At 48.1% G+C, this 11851-nt stretch overlaps 1 protein-coding gene across 1 annotated transcript in view; it reads left to right on the top strand.

Annotated features, from left to right (window-relative positions):
* The window catches only part of LOC311119310 (protein artemis-like), a 24737-nt gene extending 18023 nt beyond the window's left edge, over window positions 1-6714 (top strand). Inside the window, exons 13-14 of the mRNA XM_084194032.1 lie at window positions 5651-5745; window positions 5859-6714. Of these exons, the coding sequence (XP_084050158.1) occupies window positions 5651-5745; window positions 5859-6679 (916 nt within the window). The 3' untranslated portion in view covers window positions 6680-6714. The remainder of the gene's footprint in view (window positions 1-5650; window positions 5746-5858) is intronic.
* The last annotated feature ends 5137 nt before the right edge of the window (window positions 6715-11851 follow it).

Below are 11851 nucleotides of genomic sequence, written 5' to 3'. Positions count from 1 at the left end.
GTACTTTAAGTGGTGGAACGTCCCTTTAACCAAGACACCCTCACACCCTAGCCCTTCCACCCTAACCCTTCCACCCTAGCCCTTCCACCCTAGCCCTTCCACCCTAGCCCTTCCACCCTAGCCCTTCCACCCTAGCCCCTTCCACCCTAGCCCTTCCACCCTAACCCTTCCACCCTAGCCCTTCCACCCTAGCCCCTTCCACCCTAGCCCTTCCACCCTAGCCCTTCCACCCTAGCCCTTCCACCCTAACCCTTCCACCCTAGTCCTTCCACCCTAGCCCCTTCCACCCTAACCCTTCCACCCTAGTCCTTCCACCCTAGCCCCTTCCACCCTAACCCTTCCACCCTAGTCCTTCCACCCTAGCCCCTTCCACCCTAACCCTTCCACCCTAGCCTTTCCACCCTAGCCCTTCCACCCTAGCCCTAGCCCTTCCACCCTAACCCTTCCACCCTTCCACCCTAACCCTTCCACCCTAACCCTTCCACCCTAACCCTTCCACCCTTCCACCCTAGCCCTTCCACCCTAACCCTTCCACCCTAGCCCTTCCACCCTAACCCCCTTCCACCCTAACCCTTCCACCCTAACCCTTCCACCCTAACCCTTCCACCCTAGCCCTTCCACCCTAGCCCTTCCACCCTAGCCCTTACACCCTAACCCTTCCACCCTAGCCCTCACACCCTTCCCTCACACCCTAGCCCTCACACCCTAGCCCTTCCACCCTAGCCCTTCCACCCTTCCACCCTAACCCTTCCACCCTAGCCCTTCCACCCTAGCCCTTCCACCCTAGCCCTTCCACCCTAGCCCTTCCACCCTAGCCCTTCCACCCTAGCCCTTCCACCCTAACCCTTCCACCCTAACCCTTCCACCCTAACCCTTCCACCCTTCCACCCTAGCCCTTCCACCCTAACCCTTCCACCCTAGCCCTTCCACCCTAACCCCCTTCCACCCTAACCCTTCCACCCTAACCCTTCCACCCTAACCCTTCCACCCTAGCCCTTCCACCCTAGCCCTTCCACCCTAACCCTTCCACCCTAACCCTTCCACCCTAACCCTTCCACCCTAGCCCTTCCACCCTAGCCCTTCCACCCTAGCCCTTCCACCCTAGCCCTTCCACCCTTCCACCCTAACCCTTCCACCCTAATCCTTCCACCCTTCCACCCTAACCCTTCCACCCTAACCCTTCCACCCTTCCACCCTAGCCCTTCCACCCTAGCCCTTCCACCCTAACCCTTCCACCCTAACCCTTCCACCCTAAAGGTGTCAGTATGCTTCAGTTCGGCTGGTGTCTAGCTGAACTCTGAACTCTGAACCCAATGCGTTGCTCCATACTCCCTTAAAAGACCTTCGCTTGAAGAAAGAGGAAAAAAGCGGCAATAGTACTTGAGACGCCGAGCCATTACACACTTCCTCAAAATAATCAGAATTCATCTAAGATAAATCTGTCATAAATGTTGACGTTTTTGTCGAGGAGATCTTAGTCGCTGGGCTGGTGTGTTATACGTGTTCTGCGGTTGTGAGACCCCCTACACCCTAACCCCTACACCCTACCCCCTACACCCTAACACCCTAACCCCTACACCCTAACCCTTACACCCTAACCCCTACACCCTAACCCCTACACCCTAACCCCTACACCCTAACCCTTAGACCCTAACCCCTACACCCTAACCCCTACACCCTAACCCCTACACCCTAACCCCTAAACCCTACCCCCTACACCCTAACCCTTAGACCCTAACCCCTACACCCTAACCCCTACACCCTAACCCCTACACCCTACCCCTTAGGCCCTAACCCCTACACCCTAACCCCTACACCCTACACCCTTAGACCCTAACCCCTACCCCTACACCCTAACCCTTAGACCCTAACCCCTACACCCTAACCCTTAGACCCTAACCCCTACACCATAACCCTTAGACCCTAACCCCTACACCCTAACCCCTACACCCTAACCCTTAGACCCTAACCCTTAGACCCTAAACCCTACCCCTTACACCCTAACCCTTAGACCCTAACCCCTACACCCTAACCCCTACACCCTAACCCTTAGACCCTAACCCCTACACACTAACCCTTAGACCCTAACCCCTACACCCTAACCCCTACACCCTAACCCCTACACCCTAACCCTTAGACCCTAACCCCTACACCCTAACCCCTACACCCTAACCCCTACACCCTAACCCTTAGACCCTTACACCCTAACCCCTACACCCTAACCCTTAGACCCTAATCCTTAGACCCTAACCCCTACACCCTACACCCTAACCCCTACACCCTAACCCTTAGACCCTAACCCCTACACCCTACCCCTTAGACCCTAACCCCTACACCCTAACCCCTACACCCTACCCCCTACACCCTACCCCCTACACCCTAATCCTTAGACCCTAACCCCTACACCCTAACCCCTACACCCTAACCCCTACACCCTAACCCTTAGACCCTAACCCCTACACCCTAACCCCTACACCCTAACCCTTAGACCCTAACCCCTACACCCTAACCCCTTACACCCTAACCCCTACACCCTAACCCTTAGGCCCTAACCCCTACACCCTAACCCCTACCCCCTACACCCTAACCCTTAGACCCTAACCCCTACCCCTACACCCTAACCCTTAGACCCTAACCCCTACACCCTAACCCTTAGACCCTAACCCCTACACCCTAACCCCTACACCCTAACCCCTACACCCTAACCCTTAGACCCTAACCCCTACACCCTAACCCTTACACCCTAACCCTTAGACCCTACACCTTACACCCTACCCCCTAACCCCTACACCCTAACCCCTACACCCTAACCCCTACACCTTACACCCTACCCCCTAACCCCTACACCCTAACCCTTACACCCTAACCCCTAGACCCTAACCCCTACACCCTAACCCCTACACCCTAACCCTTACACCCTAACCCCTACACCCTAACCCTTAGACCCTAATCCTTAGACCCTAACCCCTACCCCTTAGACCCTAACCCCTACACCCTACCCCCTACACCCTAACCCCTACACCCTAACCCTTAGACCCTAACCCCTACACCCTAACCCCTACACCCTAACCCTTACACCCTAACCCTTAGACCCTAACCCCTACACCCTAACCCTTAGACCCTAACCCCTACACCCTAACCCTTAGACCCTAACCCTTAGACCCTACACCCTAACCCCTACACCCTAACCCTTAGACCCTAACCCCTACACCCTAACCCCTACACCCTAACCCTTAGACCCTAATCCCTACACCCTAACGCTTAGACCCTAACCCCTACACCCTAACCCCTACACCCTAACCCTTAGACCCTAACCCCTACACCAATGCTGTTGAATCCATGACAGGACTGGAGAATTAGGCCTGTGTGTGTGTTTTTATATTTGTAACAGTGTGTGTGTGTGTGTGTGTGTGTGTGTGTGTGTGTATTTGTAACTGTATATGTGTGTGTGTATACAGTGCCTTCAGAAAGTATTCAGACCCCTTGACTTTTTCCACATTGTTACATTACAGCCTTATTCTAAAATGGATTAAATCGTTTTTTTCCTCATCGATCTACACACAATACCCCAAAATGACAAAGCAAAAATAGCTTTTTAGAAATTTTTACAAATGTATAAAAAATGGAAATATTACATTTCATAAGTATTCAGACCCTTTACTCAGTACTTTGTTGAAGCACCTTTGGCAGCGATTACAGCCTCGAGTCTTCTTGGGTATGACGCTACAAGCTTGGCACACCTGTATTTGGGGAGTTTCTCCCATTCTTCTCTGCAGATCCTCTCAAGCTCTGTCAGGTTGGATGGGGAGCGTCGCTGCACAGCTATTTTCAGGTCTCTCCAGAGATGTTTGATGGGGTTCAAGTCCGGGCTCTGGCCGGGCCACTCAAAGATATTCAGAGACTTGTCCTGAAGCCACTCCTGCGTTGTCTTGGCTGTGTGTTTAGGGTCGTTGTCCTGTTGAAAGGTGAACATTCACTCCAGTCTGAGGTCCTGAGCGCTCTGGAGCAGGTTTTCATCAAGGATCTCTCTGTACTTTGCTCCGTTCATCTTTCCCTCGATCCTGACAAGTCTCCCAGTCTCTGCCGCTGAAAAACATCCCCACAGCATGATGCTGCCACCACCATGCTTCACCGTAGGGATGGTGCCAGGTTTCCTCCAGACGTGATGCTTGGCATTCAGGCAAAGAGTTCAATCTTGGTTTCATCAGACCAGAGAATCTTGTTTCTCATGGTCTGAGAGTCCTTTAAGTGCCTTTTGGCAAACTCCAAGCGGGGTGTCATGTGCCTTTTACTGAGGAGTGGCTTCCGTCTGGCCACTCTACCATAAAGGCCTGATTGGTGGAGTGCTGCTGAGATGGTTGTCCTTCTGGAATGTTCTCCCATCTCCACAGAGGAACTCTGGAGCTCTGTCAGAGTGACCATCGGGTTCTTGGTCACCTCCCTGACCGAGGCCCTTCTCAGTTTGGCCGGGCGGCCAGCTCTAGGAAGAGTCTTGGTGATTCCAAACTTCTTCCATTTAAGAATGATGGAGGCCACTGTGTTCTTGGGGAACTTCAATGCTGCAGAGTTTTTTTTGGTACCCTTCCCCAGATCTGTGCTTCGACACAATCCTGTCTTGGAGCTCTACGGACAATTCCTTCGACCTCATGGCTTGGTTTTTGCTCTGACATGCACTGTCAACTGTGGGACCTTACATAGACAGGTGTGTACCTTTCCAAATCATGTCCAATCAATTGAATTTACCACAGGTGGACTCCAATCAAGTTGTAGAAACATCTCAAGGATGATCAATGGAAACAGGATGCACCTGAGCTCAATTTCGAGTCTCATAGCAAAGGGTCTGAATACTTATGTAAATAAGGTATTTGTTTATTTTTAATAAATTAGCAAAAATGTCTAAAAACCTGTTTTTGCTTTGTCATTATGAGATATAGTGTGTAGATGGATTAAATAATTGTTTTCCTCATCAATTTTAGAATAATTAATATGAATAAGGCTGTAATGTAACAAAATGTGGAAAAAGTGAAGGGGTCTGAATACTTTCCGAATGCACTGTATTTGTTACCATATGTGTGTGTTTAAATGTGTAACCGTATGTCTCCAGGTTGAAGCCTGTGTGTAACCGTGTGTCTCCAGGTTGAAGCCTGTGTGTAACCGTGTGTCTCCAGGTTGAAGCCTGTGTGTCTCCAGGTTGAAGCCTGTGTGTAACTGTGTGTCTCCAGGTTGAAGCCTGTGTGTAACTGTGTGTCTCCAGGTTGAAGCCTGTGTGTCTCCAGGTTGAAGCCTGTGTGTAACTGTGTGTCTCCAGGTTGAAGCCTGTGTGTAACCGTGTGTCTCCAGGTTGAAGCCTGTGTGTAACCGTGTGTCTCCAGGTTGAAGCCTGTGTGTAACCGTGTGTCTCCAGGTTGAAGCCTGTGTGTAACCGTGTGTCTCCAGGTTGAAGCCTGTGTGTCTCCAGGTTGAAGCCTGTGTGTAACTGTGTGTCTCCAGGTTGAAGCCTGTGTGTAACCGTGTGTCTCCAGGTTGAAGCCTGTGTGTAACTGTGTGTCTCCAGGTTGAAGCCTGTGTGTAACCGTGTGTCTCCAGGTTGAAGCCTGTGTGTAACCGTGTGTCTCCAGGTTGAAGCCTGTGTGTAACCGTGTGTCTCCAGGTTGAAGCCAATGCGTAGGGACGTGTCCTCTTCATCTGTGATCTACAGACCTCTGGGAACACTGAAACGCACCAGACAGGAGCAGCACACCCACGGTGAGACTCTCTCTCTCCTGACCACAGCCAGCTCTTCTTACATACAACTAACCCTTATCACTTCACACTATCCTTTTACTGCTTTGTGATTGGCTCTGTGTTGTGTCTGTCAGATGTGGACTGTGCTGATTGGCTGTTTGAGGGGGCGGACCTGGCCCCTGTGAGGAAGAGGGTGATGATGCAGGAGGCCACACCCACAACTCTTCCTAACCCTCTGGACGAACCACTACCTCTACCCCTCCCTCTGGACGAACCACTACCTCTACCCCTAACACACACACCTCTCACCACAGGAGAATACATGGACTGTACTGAATCTAATGAGGAAGAGGAGAGTGACTTGGAGGAAGAAGAGAGAGAACAGGAGAGAGACTTGGAGGAAGAAGAGAGAGAACAGGAGAGAGACTTGGAGGAAGAAGAGAGAGAACAGGAGAGAGACTTGGAGGAAGAAGAGAGAGGTGGGGACGAGGGGTGTGTATCTAATTCTGGCCCCTCTCCTCCTCGCTGGGAGGAGTTTTTCACCACAGAGACTCTGACGGACAGCCAGAACAGCCAACCACACTCCTGCTCTCACACAAGCCCCTCCCACTCCACACTCACAGGCTCTCAGACACCAGAGCTGTTTGTTGATGACTCCGCCCAAATCCCCTTGCCGTCCATTCCCATCTCAGCTGGGCGAGGCCTGAGCCAGGCTGACAGCATGCTCATCCAATCAGAAGACTGGTGTCAGGGAGATGTATTGACCAATCTGGAGGCTGGGGGGGAGGAGTGTGGCAGTCAAACTCACCAATCGGAGTCTCAGGTGTCATCGGACTTTGACATTCCGTCTACGCCGGATTCACAAACACCTGGACCGGACGACCTGAGCGCTCTGTACAGGAGACTGGCCGCTGGAGAGGAAGTGGTCATCAGGACAGGAAGTCCGTCCCTCTGACCCCGTCTAACTCTGTGTATATAGACACCACAGGGAAGAGGAAGCTACACATCCCACTCACTAGTTTCTTCTGATTGATATACAGTCAATGAGCTGAGCGGACCAAACCCAGCTGCTAATGCATTGGTGCTGATGGGAGAGCCTCCATCTATAGCAGACCTGAACTGACTAATGTTGAATGGCCTGAGTGGCCCATCTTCATTTAGCCTCCATCCTTGTATCTGTGCCATTTTAGAGTGTCTGACATTGAGGCTCTCCTTTTTATAGTAGTCAATTTTGTGTTAAAGTGTAAAGCTAATATTGGGGATTTAGCGCCATCTGCAGTGCTGGAGTCCTGAACCAAATCATTCATGGCCACTTGGACAGCTGTGATATACAGTAGCTTAGTCATTTCCAAACCATAGCACCCAATGAAGACAATGCTCTGATCATTGGCTGATCGCTCGCATCCAGGTGACTACTTTAAAATGGTGAAAGCCCTCAATGTCCAGGTTATAGATACAGCTAGTTTGAGTCAGTGGTTTTTCAATGGATGATTGTCAAGAACCCACGTCTTCCTTTTTACGCATGAAGCTCACTGGAAAATAGTTGACTTGAAGTTGATAAATGCATATATACACGATTTCATGTGGCGCTGTAGCATTCTTCTACACACACACACACACCTTACCTATGCCCTACTTTACTATATACACCTTACCCATGCCCTACTATACTATACACACCTTACCCATGCCCTACTTTACTATACACACCTTACCCATGCCCTACTATACACACCTTACCCATGCCCTACTTTACTATACACACCTTACCCATGCCGTACTTTACTATATACACCTTACCCATGCCCTACTATACACACCTTACCCATGCCCTACTATACTATACACACCTTACCCATGCCCTACTTTACTATACACACCTTACCCATGCCCTACTATACTATACATACCTTACCCATGCCCTACTTTACTATATACACACCTTACCCATGCCGTACTTTACTATATACACACACCTTACCCATGCCCTACTATACTATACACACCTTACCCATGCCCTACTTTACTATATACACACCTTACCCATGCCGTACTTTACTATATACACACACCTTACCCATGCCCTACTATACTATACACACCTTACCCATGCCCTACTATACTATACACACCTTACCCATGCCCTACTATACTATACACACCTTACCCATGCCCTACTATACTATATACACCTTACCCATGCCCTACTATACTATACACACCTTACCCATGCCCTACTATACTATACACACCTTACCCATGCCCTACTTTACTATACACACCTTACCCATGCCCTACTTTACTATACACACCTTACCCATGCCCTACTTTACTATATACACACCTTACCCATGCCCTACTTTACTATACACACCTTACCCATGCCCTACTTTACTATACACACCTTACCCATGCCCTACTATACTATACACACCTTACCCATGCCCTACTTTACTATACACACCTTACCCATGCCCTACTTTACTATACACACCTTACCCATGCCCTACTTTACTATATACACACCTTACCCATGCCCTACTTTACTATACACACCTTACCCATGCCCTACTTTACTATACACACCTTACCCATGCCCTACTTTACTATACACACCTTACCCATGCCCTACTTTACTATACACCTTACCCATGCCCTACTTTACTATACACACCTTACCCATGCCCTACTATACTATATACACCTTACCCATGCCCTACTTTACTATACACACCTTACCCATGCCCCACTATACTATACACACCTTACCCATGCCCTACTTTACTATACACACCTTACCCATGCCCTACTTTACTATATACACCTTACCCATGCCCTACTTTACTATATACACCTTACCCATGCCCTACTATACTATATACACACACCTTACCCATGCCCTACTTTACTATACACACCTTACCCATGCCCTACTATACTATACACACCTTACCCATGCCCTACTTTACTATATACACACCTTACCCATGCCCTACTTTACTATACACCCCTTACCCATGCCCTACTTTACTATACACACCTTACCCATGCCCTACTTTACTATATACACACCTTACCCATGCCCTACTATACTATACACACCTTACCCATGCCCTACTTTACTATACACACCTTACCCATGCCCTACTTTACTATACACACCTTACCCATGCCCTACTTTACTATATACACACCTTACCCATGCCCTACTATACTATATACACCTTACCCATGCCCTACTATACTATATACACACCTTACCCATGCCCTACTTTACTATACACACCTTACCCATGCCCTACTATACTATACACACCTTACCCATGCCCTACTTTACTATACACACCTTACCCATGCCCTACTATACTATATACACCTTACCCATGCCCTACTTTCCTATACACACCTTACCCATGCCCTACTATACTATATACACACCTTACCCATGCCCTACTATACTATACACACCTTACCCATGCCCTACTATACTATACACACCTTACCCATGCCCTACTATACTATACACACCTTACCCATGCCCTACTTTACTATATACACACACCTTACCCATGCCCTACTTTACTATACACACCTTACCCATGCCCTACTATACTATATACACACCTTACCCATGCCCTACTATACTATATACACCTTACCCATGCCCTACTTTCCTATACACACCTTACCCATGCCCTACTATACTATATACACACCTTACCCATGCCCTACTATACTATACACACCTTACCCATGCCCTACTTTACTATACACACCTTACCCATGCCCTACTATACTATACACACCTTACCCATGCCCTACTATACTATACACACCTTACCCATGCCCTACTATACACACCTTACCCATGCCCTACTTTACTATACACACCTTACCCATGCCCTACTATACTATACACACCTTACCCATGCCCTACTTTACTATACACACCTTACCCATGCCCTACTATACTATACACACCTTACCCATGCCCTACTATACTATACACACCTTACCCATGCCCTACTTTACTATATACACACCTTACCCATGCCCTACTTTACTATACACACACCTTACCCATGCCCTACTTTACTATACACACCTTACCCATGCCCTACTTTACTATACACACCTTACCCATGCCCTACTTTACTATACACACCTTACCCATGCCCTACTTTACTATACACACCTTACCCATGCCCTACTTTACTATACACACCTTACCCATGCCCTACTTTACTATACACACCTTACCCATGCCCTACTATACTATATATACACACCTTACCCATGCCCTACTATACTATACACACCTTACCCATGCCCTACTATACTATATACACACACCTTACCCATGCCCTACTTTACTATATACACACCTTACCCATGCCCTACTTTACTATATACACACACCTTACCCATGCCCTACTATACTATACACACCTTACCCATGCCCTACTTTACTATACACACACCTTACCCATGCCCTACTTTACTATACACACCTTACCCATGCCCTACTTTACTATACACACCTTACCCATGCCCTACTTTCCTATACACACCTTACCCATGCCCTACTATACTATACACACCTTACCCATGCCCTACTTTCCTATACACACCTTACCCATGCCCTACTTTACTATACACACCTTACCCATGCCCTACTTTCCTATACACACCTTACCCATGCCCTACTTTACTATACACACCTTACCCATGCCCTACTATACTATACACACCTTACCCATGCCCTACTATACTATACACACCTTACCCATGCCCTACTTTACTATATACACACCTTACCCATGCCCTACTTTACTATACACACACCTTACCCATGCCCTACTTTACTATACACACCTTACCCATGCCCTACTTTACTATACACCTTACCCATGCCCTACTTTACTATACACACCTTACCCATGCCCTACTATACTATATATACACACCTTACCCATGCCCTACTATACTATACACACCTTACCCATGCCCTACTATACTATATACACACACCTTACCCATGCCCTACTTTACTATATACACACCTTACCCATGCCCTACTTTACTATATACACACACCTTACCCATGCCCTACTATACTATACACACCTTACCCATGCCCTACTTTACTATACACACACCTTACCCATGCCCTACTTTACTATACACACCTTACCCATGCCCTACTTTACTATACACACCTTACCCATGCCCTACTTTCCTATACACACCTTACCCATGCCCTACTATACTATACACACCTTACCCATGCCCTACTTTACTATATACACACCTTACCCATGCCCTACTTTCCTATACACACCTTACCCTTGCCCTACTATACTATATACACCTTACCCTTGCCCTACTATACTATATACACCTTACCCATGCCCTACTATACTATACACACCTTACCCATGCCCTACTATACTATACACACCTTACCCATGCCCTACTTTACTATACACACCTTACCCATGCCCCACTATACTATACACACCTTACCCATGCCCTACTTTACTATACACACCTTACCCATGCCCTACTTTACTATATACACCTTACCCATGCCCTACTTTACTATATACACCTTACCCATGCCCTACTATACTATATACACACACCTTACCCATGCCCTACTTTACTATACACACCTTACCCATGCCCTACTATACTATACACACCTTACCCATGCCCTACTTTACTATATACACACCTTACCCATGCCCTACTTTACTATACACCCCTTACCCATGCCCTACTTTACTATACACACCTTACCCATGCCCTACTTTACTATATACACACCTTACCCATGCCCTACTATACTATACACACCTTACCCATGCCCTACTTTACTATACACACCTTACCCATGCCCTACTTTACTATACACACCTTACCCATGCCCTACTTTACTATATACACACCTTACCCATGCCCTACTATACTATATACACCTTACCCATGCCCTACTATACTATATACACACCTTACCCATGCCCTACTTTACTATACACACCTTACCCATGCCCTACTATACTATACACACCTTACCCATGCCCTACTTTACTATACACACCTTACCCATGCCCTACTATACTAT

This window comes from Coregonus lavaretus (genome assembly GCF_964263955.1).
Source record: "Coregonus lavaretus genome assembly, contig: HAP1_SCAFFOLD_252, whole genome shotgun sequence".
Classification (NCBI taxonomy): Eukaryota; Metazoa; Chordata; class Actinopteri; order Salmoniformes; family Salmonidae; genus Coregonus; species Coregonus lavaretus.
The sequence above is the reverse complement of the archived record's forward strand: the minus strand, read 5'-3'. Positions and strand labels throughout refer to the sequence as shown.